This window comes from Squalius cephalus (assembly GCF_949319135.1).
Source record: "Squalius cephalus genome assembly, chromosome: 15".
Classification (NCBI taxonomy): Eukaryota; Metazoa; Chordata; class Actinopteri; order Cypriniformes; family Leuciscidae; genus Squalius; species Squalius cephalus.
This window is the reverse complement of record NC_137136.1, coordinates 18,645,647-18,658,583: the sequence shown is the minus strand read 5'-3', so window position 1 is coordinate 18,658,583 and position 12,937 is coordinate 18,645,647. Positions and strand designations below refer to the sequence as shown.

Genomic DNA, 12,937 nt, shown 5'->3' with positions numbered 1-12,937 from the left:
GTCAAATAGCCGTGATCAGACTGGCAACTGACGGCTTTGCTGGACAATCAATCCAGTCAGATGCAAAAGTTTGCGGAATGCAAAAGTTTTGCGAGGGAACGCAAAAGATTTGAAAAAGATTTGCCATCCTAAACTTTTTTCCACCATCACGTCCCTTTAGGGGCTCTGTACATTCTTAAGTTGAATGGGCTTTTTAGTCTGAAATTTGCTGGCTTGAATGAAATACTCGGGTCATGAATAAAGTCCTGTTTAAGGCAATAAACAAAAACAAATTATGAGAAACTTAAATCAACAAATAATAAAGTAAATTATGCCCGAAGTAAAAGGAGAGCCCGTGTCGCGTGTGAATCAGTTCCCACATGTTATAAAACTCGTAGCCACGAGAAATGGATGTCGTTCCCTCAACATATTGAGCCATTTTGCCCCACCCAATTCTGAAACCCATATCACACGCAAATTTTCACCACTTCTGACACATGTGCAAAGTTTCGTGAGTTTTCAAGCATGTTTAGGCCCTCAAAAAAGCGATTCACTTTGGAGAAGTAAAAGCGGAATAATAATCAACGGAGCAATTCCAATAGGGGCCTCTCACCATCGGTGCTCGGGGCCTAATTAAAAGGAGAGCCCGTGTCGTGTGTGAAGATTCGGTTCCCACATGTTATAAAACTCGTAGCCACGAGAAACGGATGTCGTTCCCTCAACATATATCTCGTGCCCACGATATAGTATTACGTTTCCATGACTTAATATCACGTTCCCACGAGTTTATATGTTGTGGCCATGACAAAACTAAGTGAACCGAACATGTCCCCTACCGGTCACCATAAGAACTGCAGATTTACATTAAAAATATATATATGCTTCACAGATGGATTTTTTTTTTTCATTTATGTAATATGGGTTTAAAGTATAACACCTATTGTCACATGAAAAATATATTCTGCATTTGATTAATTACTTTTTTTATACTTGTGACTCCTAATGTGACTCCTAAAAATATTAACTTTTTATAATCTTTATTTAGCCTATTTTTACCTTATATCTGCTATGAAATCACATTAATGAAAGCAAATAATTTAAAAATAAGTTATCGTCCTTTGTTATTTATTTTGTCTGTGGCCAGGATGTAACTTTGTTCTGATTCATCATATACAGTATATCTAGCTGCTTCACTGCTAAAAAAAGAGCAAAGCATCACTAATTAGGGCATCTAATTTTTATGATTTTAAGTATGTTATAGAGTGTTAATCAACATAACCTAAACATTTCAAGGTTTCTTATTTTCTCCTTAAAAAAAATAAAACCCTGCTGCTGACAACTCATATGTGGCATAGAATGGCAGAAGTCACATTCAGAAAGTATCCTATAAATTTAAGATTCATACATTTTAATTGATTATATAACATTTCAGTTTTAACATATAAACTAATAAATAATGAATAAACTTAATGCATATTTGTCATAAATCAAATAAGGAATAGTATTAATAAACTGAATGTATTTTAAATAAATTGTCACGCTTGATTATCAATACAGAATTCTACAAAGTATGTGTTTATTCATAATTATTCACTGTTCCGTTTTAAAGGCAGCTTCATGGTGTTAACTGTAATTCGAGGAGCAAGGAATGCAGGTGAAGATGCAGATCTACGTGCAGGGGTTTATAATCCAAACAAAACACCAAACAACAACTGACAAGGAACAAAGGAAACACAAGGGCTGTTTATACACAATGGCTAACAAGACACACCTGGAAACAATCAGAGAACTAATCAACATGAAAACTACAAAAGGACCACAAAGATGGCAGACAGAACAGGAAATAGGAAGTATAAGAAAAGTTTCAGGAACAACCACAAGAGAACCTGACATTAACATTTAACTACATTAAGCATTTTCTGTTTACTTGTCCGGGTGAATCATTTAGCTTTAAATGACTGACTGAATAACATATGACATGTCCCGATGTTGTTTCAGTTGATTTCTCTGAGTAACCTGACATCTCCACTCTCTGTTGTGATCTTCATTCAGGAGTGTTGTAGTCAGATTGCTGATACAGTGTGTTGAGGAGAAGAATATCTGATATCTGGAGTCTGTCATCACACTAACACCAGCCTGATTCACCCATTTACAAATGCCACAATGACTCTGAGATCATTACATGAATGTTAGGAAGAATAAACTAAGCCTGCTCACTCCATACCAAAACATTTTTTCACTATTTGAGCATAAATAAACATATTTGTGAAAAATGAGCAGAGAATGATCAGTCCCATCAGACACATATGAAACTTATCAGCCATTCTATGTTCCATTTATCATCATCAGTTCCTCCTCTGCTTAGCTTCTTGTGATCACACAGGACGTTTTTACACATTTTGTCTATGAGATGTGTGCTTCTTTAACAGGCTTATGATCATTTGTTTATTACACTGATAGAATTAACAGTGTCATGCAGACTCACAAAGATTAGTGTCCAGATCCTCACAGCTTCTACACTTGAGTTGTTGACAGAATTCAACTTGCTAAAAGAAAGAAGAGGAACTGTCAAAGGAATGATTCAGAATTCACACACCCATCTTCAGTTCCTCCTCTGCTTATAGCTTCTTGTGATCACACAGGGCGTTTTTACAAATTTTGTCTATGAGATGTGTGCTCAACTAGGTTCAGAGATGACCAGTGTTATGCAAACTAACCACATTAAGCAGTTGAATGTTTAGGTAATGTGTGTATTTGTTATCTGAGTAATGTAAAGAACAGCAATGAATGTCTTCAAATTGTTCACTTAGTGGAACAAAACTCCATGTTAGGACAGGTGTTTGCATAATTCACTTTATATTATCCATTTTCTGTCATTTATGATTTTTTTAATACTTATTTTCTTAATGGCATTTCTGCATTTTCATTCAGTTTGCCTCAGTTTGGTGCAAATATTCAACCTGATAAGTGTGAAAAAGGTATAAAATATAAACATACATATTAAATTACTCAAAATTAGTGGTTGACCGATATTGATATTATTATTTTTTTGATGGCCGATACCGATATCTTAGAGAGCAGGGTGGCCGATGGCTAATATAAAGCTGATATATTTATCATTTATTTTTATTTGACTTATTTTGACTTATTTATTTTGAGACTGCAAGGTTTGTGAAATGAAATGGGTTTTTTTTATATTCAAAGATTTGGGTAACACTTTCATTAGTTAACATTAGTTAATGTATTAACTAACATGAACTAACAGTGAGCAATTAATTTGCCATGTGCAATTTCACAGCCATGTGAGTGATTCCTTCAGAGTCAACACGCGGTGAATCTGACTGCAGTGATTGTGCAAGATATGAATAAAAGTGATGTTATTTCAGCCAGCGCACATACCTGTATTTACATCCTGTTTTCGGCTGAAGTCCACAGTAGTCGATTGTCGAGTTCACGCGTATAGGTTTAGTACGTACGATCATGCGCCCGAACTCGACAATCGACTACTGTGGACTTCAGCCGAAAACAGGAAGAAAATACAGGTATTTGCGCTGGCTGAAATAACATCACTTTTATTCATATCTTGCACATCTACTGCAGTCAGATTCACCGCGTGTTGACTCTGAAGGAATCACTCACATGGCTGGGCACTTGTAATGACACATCAAGGATGTTAAGAGGCTAAAAGCAGGTTTAAAACTTGCCCCATTGAAGTCAACAGGGTGCAAATTTTAAAAATAGAATAACACGGTGTAGGCAACACCGATTTTTGTCGTTGTTCTCTGTACTGACAGCACTCCAAATTTACAAAAAAATGAGCTCAATGTTAAAATTGACCGGAGTTCTCCTTTAATGTTAGTTAATAAAAATACAGCTTTTCATTGTTTGTTTATGTTAGTTCACAGTGCATTAACATATACAACCTTTGATTTTAATAATGTGTTAGTAAATGTTGAAACTAATATTAACTAAGATTAATAAATGCTGTAGAAGTATTGTTCATTCTTAGTTAACTAATGTTAACTAATGAACCTTATAAAGTGTTACCAAGATTGGTTTAAATGATAATGCGTATTTGCTGATGGTAAATGAGAAAATATGACAGTGTTTGCCTTTTTATGACAAATAATATAAAATCAAACATTGTAATACTTTGCATGCATTTACTGTTTACATTGTTTAATAGTTCTATCTAACAATGTATACTTAAACAGAGACCATAAACTAATGAAGAAAATATTAAAGTCTGGCGCGCCACTTCTGACACATCGTCCAAGCAGAAAAACACATCGGCCGATGAATCAGTCTTGGCGATATATAGGTCGACCACTACCAATATTCATGGTCATTGGTCAGTGCATATTGTTGATTCAGTACAAATAGGTCTATACAGAATGATATAAGGGTCAGACAACTGAAAAGTTGAAATACATGAACATGTGACACACTTCTCCATTACACACATCAACAGTCAGCGAAACGCAGCTGTATAGTGAGATTCTAAACTCTAGTTGGTCAGATAAGAGGAAGGTTTGTCAGAAGGATTGTCGGAAGATTGTTCAAAAGAGAAAATGTGTCAAATGTGTTTCCTGGAAATTATAATTCTCTGTCCATTTTTAACAGGTAAAGAAATATATAAAATATTTTTTATCTGTATAATAGGAACAGCCATTTATTAAAAAATATAAAAATGTTGTTTTTTTTTTTTTTTCCTTACTTTGGCATAGAGTCTGGCTAAGATTTAGTTTGAATTATTTATGTTATGATCTCGTATGCTGTACATACTGTTTTATTATAGAATTCTCTGACAAATGCCATTATGTTTTATTCTCACTCATTCTCAAGTCTGAAGCATGTTTCAGAAGTCAGGTTTATGTTGAGGGGATAGTTCACTTAGATATGAAATTTCTGTCATCCTTTACTCATTTTCATGTTGTTCCAAACTTGTATGATTTATAAAATAAATATTTATTCCAAACTTATTTGTTGAAAAAGTTTTTTTTGGGACCCCTGTTTTGCATGGACAAAACAATTGAAACTGTTGAAAATATATTTTATGAAATGCACAGGTTTGAGAGCACATGAGTAATTAAGTGTTTTAAAGTGAACTGCTACATAAGATTGTATTTCAGTGGTATTCACAATGTCCAGATTAGTCTAGTTCATTCACTGCCTAAAACAGGACAACTCATTTGTGTCTCATTCAAGACATGCTTTGTATTTACAGACTTTTTTATCTGCTATGTCATTTAAGGTTAAATAATTAATCCAGATTTTTTAATTCTCTCTGTTAATATATTAATAAGAAAAATATGATAACTCAGATGTACTGTGTTCCAGGTATGACTGTAGCAGAAGTAACTCAAGTGTTCAGCAGTTCTGGTGAAAAAGTCAGTTTGCCCTGTAATAATGCTCTTTCTGGCTGCACATCGACTACATGGATCTATACCAGACTTTCAGAGACAGTTGAACTGATTGCTGGAGGGGAAAAGAAGAATGACACAGAGAGACGTGAGAGACTGAGTCTGGGGTCTGACTGCTCTCTGAACATCAAGAAAGTCACACAACAAGATTATGGGCTTTACACCTGCCGACAATATGTGAATGGACTTGGAGAACAACAAGGAACTGATGCACTTGTTTATCTGCATGTTCTTCATGGTCAGTGTTTCTGTCATTTTTTAATAATAAACTCACATGTAATGAAAAGTTTGAAATCTGTGATTTATTTTCTGTTTCAGTCTCTTCATCATCCTCACAGACTGAGATCAGATCAGGCTCTGTGACTCTCTCCTGTCAGTTGTATTTATATGAAGTCTCTTGTGATACTTTGGTCCGTTCTGAGGGACTTCAGCTGATCTGGGTGAATCAGGCTGGTGTTAGTGTGATGACAGACTCCAGATATCAGATATTCTTCTCCTCAACACACTGTATCAGCACTCTGACTACAACACTCCTGAATGAAGATCACAACAGAGAGTGGAGATGTCAGGTTACTCAGAAAAATCATCCAAAGACCTCAGCCACATATACTGTCAAGTATTCAGGTAAATTGTTGTTATTTATTATGTTACTTATTTTTTACTTTGTATTGATCATCAAGAATAAAATAAATATATATTCTACAGTATAATGCATCTTAAAATTAATATTTTACAGCTCCAACAGAGACAAAGACACTGACTCCAGTCACCAGCACAGAGAAAACCACAACTGTAAATAAACCAGTAACTTCTACACAACCAGGTACATAATCAGCTGTTGAATGTTTATTAATAAATGTACTGTGCATGTATTTAAATGTTTTTGTATGTCTTTCTCATTTGAATTGTTTCCAGTAGCTCCAGTAGTTCTCATTTAAGTGACTTTTTTAGCATGTAAATAACTCATTTTGCTTTGGAGATATTATAGTACAGCTGATCACAAACATTGCCCATGTTTAAAGGTTAACGCTTTTTTCTGTCACTCATAAAAACTAAATAGATAAAAACAACATGGAATTATTTTTATGTGAAAAGTAACTCTTTAATCATGTCAATCTAAACCAATCATGCCTGTGTTTACTAAAACACATTTAGCAAACATACAATGTACACTTTGTTTGCAAGTGTGTCAGAACTTGTGGTTTTTATATTTTTGTTTAAAATGACACAGTAATATATAAACGTTCTGCTGTTGTTTTCATCTGGATCTGAGTGTGTAACTCTATACTCTATATTGTCTCTCCTCTAGAGATTGTGATTGTTGGTGTTGGTGTAGTTGCTGCATTGGCTGTTCTCCTTCCTGCTGTTATTCTTTGGGTGGTTTGTAAAAAAAGAGGTGGTGAGTTTTACATTTTAGCTCATATTTTGTGACAACAGACAACGTCCAAAACATCCAAAGAATTTACAGCCCATCAGTTTTATCATATAAATATTAATTTGGAAAGATGTGATGATAAAAATTTTAAAGTGGTAAACTTGAACTATAGTTTGTGACACTTGTGTAATTTCTGAAAATGTGGTCATCATTTACTAACCCTGATGTTTTTCCGAACCTGTATGACTTTCTTTCTTCTGTGAAATGTAAGATTTTTTGAGAAATGTGTTTTTGTTTGTGTTTGTCCATACAATGGAAGTCAATGGTGACCAAAACTGTTTGTTTACCAACATTCTTCAAAATGTCTTATTCTTTTTGTGTTCAACATGACATTAGGGTGAGTTAATGGTGACAGAATTTTCATTTTGAGGTCAATATAAAGTTACTATTCACACAGCATTAGAATTTTTCTAAATAATTGTCAATATCAATTATCAGTCTGCAATAATTAACGACATACTGTATTTTACTCTTGTTTTTGTGATAATTATTCCTCAGATATTAGAAGAGGGACTAATGACTCTGTGGTAAGTATCAAAATAGCAAAGACCCGTGATGTTGATCCATGAGCTTATTTTTTTTTTGCGTCTATAAGCTTGGATAGACTGTCCAGTATGTGTACTGTTTTCACTCACCTTAGATAAACGCAACAGCAAAACTTAGAATATTGTTTCTTGTCTAAAGGTCACAAATATGAATAAATATAATGGAACCAATGATACAATCAACATCTCCATTCATCCTACTGCCAGCGCCAATGTAAGTGACCCATATGATTCATCTTCCATAAGCAATTCATATCTGTGTATATTTGACAGTTTCTTTAGCCCATTATCCCTCGTAATGTTAAGTATACTATAATGTACATTATAATTGTTACACAGCTGCTCACCAACACTGCAATGTAGGCCTACAAAATCAGACTAGCAAAAAGATGAACACTGCAATGATTAAAGAGGTGTGACATGGATTTTTTAAATTATTTTAAATATTCCTTGAGGTTCACTTATAGTGTTAATAAAGTTTTTGCACAAAAAAATAAGTTTATATGCATAAAAATTATTATTTTCAGCTCTCATTCTGACCAGGTGTAAAAAAATTTAGGGGCGGCTCTTTTAAGGCTTGTCATCAAACGGCCAATATTATGATTGGCTAACATCATTGCATAGAACAAACATACAATCCGGGACACCATTAAAATAAACCATCCACTTGTTCCTGACGCAGGGTCCTGTACAGAGACGCAAGCTGTTAAAACTGTCCGCCTCAAGGCGAACGTTCTTACAATCTTACATTTGTCTTGTTGTCGACAGACTCAAGTGTGTGGAGTATGTCAGAAACTCTACACACATCTGTACACTGGATCCAGTGTAGAGAGTGTCAGTAATTATCATGGGTTCTTCTATTTGCTTTTAATATCAGCCAGCCATTAGGCGACTGAATGCCAGTGGGCGGGGCTATGGAGCAATGATGCATAACTATTCGTCGATGTCTTACTCTGGGGCAAGTCATATGCAAATGGTATTTGTTTGTGTCGTCACAAATCCCACAATCTTCAAGCAAACCGTTTTAAGCTTTAATAAATAAATGCTTTGTTTATAATGAGGAGGACGTTTTAAACTATGAAACTTGCAGGATGTTTTAATGGTACAAAGAACTCTTATATGTCAAAAGATCAATGCAAATTGGATTTCTCATGTCATGACCCCTTTAATCTCAAGTCCTCTGAGGCGCTACCATCATTAACTGAGACAAGATAATGGCAGTTGGATTTGTATAAAACGAAAAAGCGATATTGATTTTACACAACAATTGGACACAACAAATGTGTAAATAATTAAGAAAACCTGAAGTGTCCCAACACTTTGTGGAACTACTTTCATACGCCACAGATTCAGGATGCTGGCCTAATTTAGAAGATGTGTTCAATTCTAATTTGAATACGTCACATTTGAAATAGCACTGACGTCATGGGCTTTTTCTGAGAAGTTATTAACATGAAGGCAGCACTATTTCCTGATATTCCCTTTTTCAATAATGAATAAGTTAATTATAAAATAAGAGTAACTTATTTTAGCCACAATATTTCCGTTTTTTCATGAGGTCACAACATAACACACCGAGCAGCGGAGGTGTTTCCTTCCTCAATGAATCAACATTTTGAATAAATCGCTTGAATAAATGATTCAATGACTCACTCAAAATGGCAAGTGTGTATATCTGCAGGTAGGAGTAATGAGCATGCCGAAAAGTAGGGGGCGTGCCAAAAGGTCTTTACAATTGGTCCCGTAAACTGCCTGTTAGGGTGTGGGTGGGTTAGGAGGTTATTTCTGTTGTAGTGTAGGCTACACATCATTACTCCGATCAGCAGTTTTCCTAGTCTCGGACCCGTCACCCCCTACCATCCAAATGATTTAATGTACAGAAAGAGTCACTGAAAATCCCCACCACTAACACAGACAAGCGAAGTAACACAATCATTAAAAGTCCTGTTACAAATATTAGATATTCACAAAACCTTAAGGGGAAAATGGCACATGACACAACATATTTTAAAATATTTGCAGCACCTGCATAATAATTAGCCTACTTTACAAAGTAGTGATGGATTTTGTACTTTAGTTCACTGTGTTTCCACTGATGTTTAGGAGCAGAAAGACGTGACTTATACGGAGATTGCCACATTCAATAAAAACCAAGGCAAAAATAACAAGGTGGGTAAACACTTCTTTGTACTTCCATCATCTTCTCTCAAAACTGACAATATCTGTGATGTTCTTTCAGGTTATTGATGATGATGATAAAGTGACTTACGCTTCCATCAGAGGAGCAACAGCTGGACCTCAGGATAACAGCAGTCAACTTTATTCCTCTGTGAACCAGAACCATCACAAATAACTGAATCAGTTATTAATTATACAAATAACTCATGATATCATGAGCAGAGAATTGCCTATAATTGACTTTGTTAACCTGTTGACATGGTAAATACTGTTCCCTTTCAGTCGGTCACGTTTGACGCCACATCGGAGTGATCCGACTGTATGGATTCCTATGCCTATATTTATTTGTAGGACTTTAAGGATTTTTATTTCATAGTAACTGTTTGTTGATCAAGAGAACAGTTTTAAATAATAAATCATTCCAAATCTTCCATTTTCTCTTAATTGTTTGCGCCTTCATTCTCCAGTAACTGTTTTTAATTAAAAATAGTCATACTGTTTTACAACATCCTCATCCTCATCGAAAGTGTTCTACTGAGCAGAGCTGTAGAGGAAGCGCTGTGTCGTCATATTCTCATCTTTCAGCCGATCATCTTTCTGGTGATTGCGTACTATGTAGGGTACAATGGGGCTAACGGCACACCCTAATAAAAATGTGCTTTTCACTACTCCCATAGTATATGATTGCATAAAAACAATATGTATGATTTTATTGAACGTTGATGAAGCAACAGATTTTGTGTGAAAATAAATCATAAAAGTGGTTTGTTTTGTTTAAAAATCTTACAAATGTATGAGGTGGCAAGGTGGTCCTTTTACCACACACATTTATTATCATGTTAATTATTACGCCTTTAGCACCAACCGCAGGGGCTCCTTTTACCCCAAATGCCATGCTTTAATGCATTTTACTTTAACGCTTTAATTACCTTGAACAAAACTGAAAACATTACAAGACCTTTGTCTCAAAATATAATAAATAATATTATAGATTCTCATTTTGCTACATACATCTACATAAAAAAAATAAATAAAAAAAAAACATTAAATATCAAATCCCAAATAGGTAAACAGTCTGCTTTTACAGCCTCATCATGCTTATAATTTTACTCTTATAAACCAAACATTCTGGGAAAATGTCCTCAGAAGGTGCAGCATTTTTAAGCTTTTGGACACAGCCTGAGAATGCAAGTGCTCCCTATTGGAGATTCCACATTCATAGTCAAACATGGTTGCTAAGAAAAGTGCTGAGGTGAATTTTTGAGCCATCCAGTGGTTTAAAGGAAAATAAAGCCAAAAGCGCCTTTTACCCCGGTGTGCCTTTAGCAGCAAAATTCTCATCTCATAATTTACAAAAGTGTCAGATTCAATTCAGTCAAGTGAAACATTTGTCAGAATTTGAAAAAATATTGGATGAACAGAAGCTTCCAATTCTGTTCTGCACAAAAAGTTGAAAGAACCGTATAACTGATGTCTGAAGAAATCATGTTATTATAGATGAAGTGGAGGTTCAGTTAAGAGAAGTCTTTCCTCTCTCTTGTCATGACAAGGTTAAAAGGGCACATTGTGATTTCATTGACTTCCAGGCACAACACATGTCTGGTTACAACTTCCTGTTCTCTGTAAAATCATGCAGTGTTTGGTGCAGAGACTGCTGGGTTCCTGTGACTCAACAACGAGAAATCTCCAAATATGGACATAACTAAATATGAGAGGACAAACACTTCTGAGAATAAGATACAAATGCAATAATTCATTATAATCAGACAACAAAAGAAGAATAAACAGCTGAGGTGACATTGGGATATTGATACGTCTTTAATATGTAATTCGTTCTTAAAGGCAGCATTCATAGACAAACTCATGTTTACTTTGCCGTATTCTCTTCTCACCACCAGCCAATGTGGTAAATTCAAGAAAGATTATCTTGAAAAAAAGGAAAGTTAAAAAAGGAAAGGAAAAAAGGAGAGTTACTTAAATATTTCTTTATTTTATAAAATAAAATAAATCTTATTGCAATGAAATTTCTTTGTGTCTATTTATTTTATTTTATTTTGTGAATCTGGCCCCTGGGCCATTTTCTTTGATTCGGAGCGTCAGTGGACACTGAGGAATGGATGTGGCAGTATCTACTCATATTGCTCTCTTTGACATGTTTTCTGCTGGAATCCGAGAATACGACACATATGTCATCACCTAAACATCAATAGACACATAAACAAATATGGTACATGAGTACTTACTCTGACAACTTGACAACTTCTTATCATTTTTTTTTATTGTATACAAGTGCTAGAGTATATAGGCAGTTAATTACCTTCATAAATTGGATTTACCAAATAGACAACAAATAAGAAATAATACTTGCATCAGAATAAACAGCCTCTTCTTTGTTATCTGTAAAATGTCACATAATAAAAATATTAGGCAAGATATAGCACATCCACATATCTAGATCAATGCATTATCCTGAAACTGTTAAGAAGAGTTCACTTTTGCTTCTGTTGTCATGAAGTGACTTTTTAATTGGAATTGTATTTTCTATAAAACATTTAATTTAGCCCTCATTTCATCATGCCCACCTTTGTTCAAAAGTTTGGAATGATTAAGATTACCAAGGCTGCGTTAATTAAATCAAATATACAATAAACAGTAATATTGTGAATTTTTTTATTTAAATATATTTTAAAATGTAATTTATTAAAGAAATCTTAATCTTCACAGCAATACAACCTGAAAGTGATGTACACTATTAAAGTTATATTGTTTGTTTGTTATAAAATATTAATAATTACAATAACCTACCAGCCTTTTTTGTATAAATCACCCACAGCATAGAAGCAAGAAGGAGAAGGGCTAATGCAGGAAATATAACAACCAGCACTAAAGGAGAGACTACAGAAAAACACGTTCAGGGTCAGTTTTAATCCATCTTGTTATTTTGTATAGTGCATTTGGAAATGATGTACTTTCAGAGTGTGGAATATGTTTTGATGTATGAGCTGAATTGAAACAACAATCTCAGCAGAACATTAAGCTAGAAACATTCTTTTTACAAATTGTATTTAATCTTTTTTTTTACAGTTACAGCTCTATGCTTTTGTCTCCACAATCATTTTAATATTTCTTAAGCAAAATTCAAAGATTTAAAGTCTCAAGCACATTGACGAACTTGTTTACAATTAGTTTTCACAAAGTTTGTAATCCACTCCGTCTCCCCAGAGAGAAATCAGTTATATTTATAGGGACTGATTTGAGAAGAAAAGTATATGTGAGAAACACTGGTGTGAGAAAGACAGTGATTACCTTGTGTTTGTGGTGTGTTTCTAGCTGAGGGATCCTCAGAGTTTGTGATGTGGACTGGAATCACTGGTGTC

General features: G+C 34.5%; 1 protein-coding gene and 1 long non-coding RNA gene across 3 annotated transcripts; one reads left to right on the top strand and one right to left on the bottom strand.

The window, feature by feature from the left end:
* Positions 1 to 4,463: 4,463 nt before the first annotated feature.
* On the top strand, positions 4,464 to 10,323 carry LOC307172751 (uncharacterized protein). Of its 2 annotated transcripts, none has more exons than XM_079895332.1 (9): positions 4,464 to 4,602; positions 5,320 to 5,640; positions 5,721 to 6,026; positions 6,148 to 6,225; positions 6,712 to 6,801; positions 7,336 to 7,364; positions 7,522 to 7,596; positions 9,486 to 9,551; positions 9,622 to 10,317. In XM_079895332.1, the coding sequence occupies exons 1-9, from the start codon at positions 4,551 to 4,553 to the stop codon at positions 9,733 to 9,735; spliced, it is 1,131 nt and encodes a 376-aa protein (XP_079751458.1). In that variant the 5' UTR covers positions 4,464 to 4,550; the 3' UTR covers positions 9,736 to 10,317. The 2 variants fall into 2 exon arrangements, with proteins under 2 accessions (XP_079751458.1, XP_079751457.1); XM_079895331.1 differs by having other exon boundaries at positions 4,474 to 4,602; positions 6,139 to 6,225; positions 9,622 to 10,323.
* A 1,379-nt stretch (positions 10,324 to 11,702) lies between these two features.
* Positions 11,703 to 12,392, bottom strand: LOC307172970. The gene is made up of 3 exons (XR_013823788.1): positions 12,366 to 12,392; positions 11,929 to 11,957; positions 11,703 to 11,756 (listed from the first exon to the last, which is right to left on the bottom strand). It is a non-coding gene; the product is annotated as an uncharacterized lncRNA (long non-coding RNA).
* Positions 12,393 to 12,937: the final 545 nt, after the last annotated feature.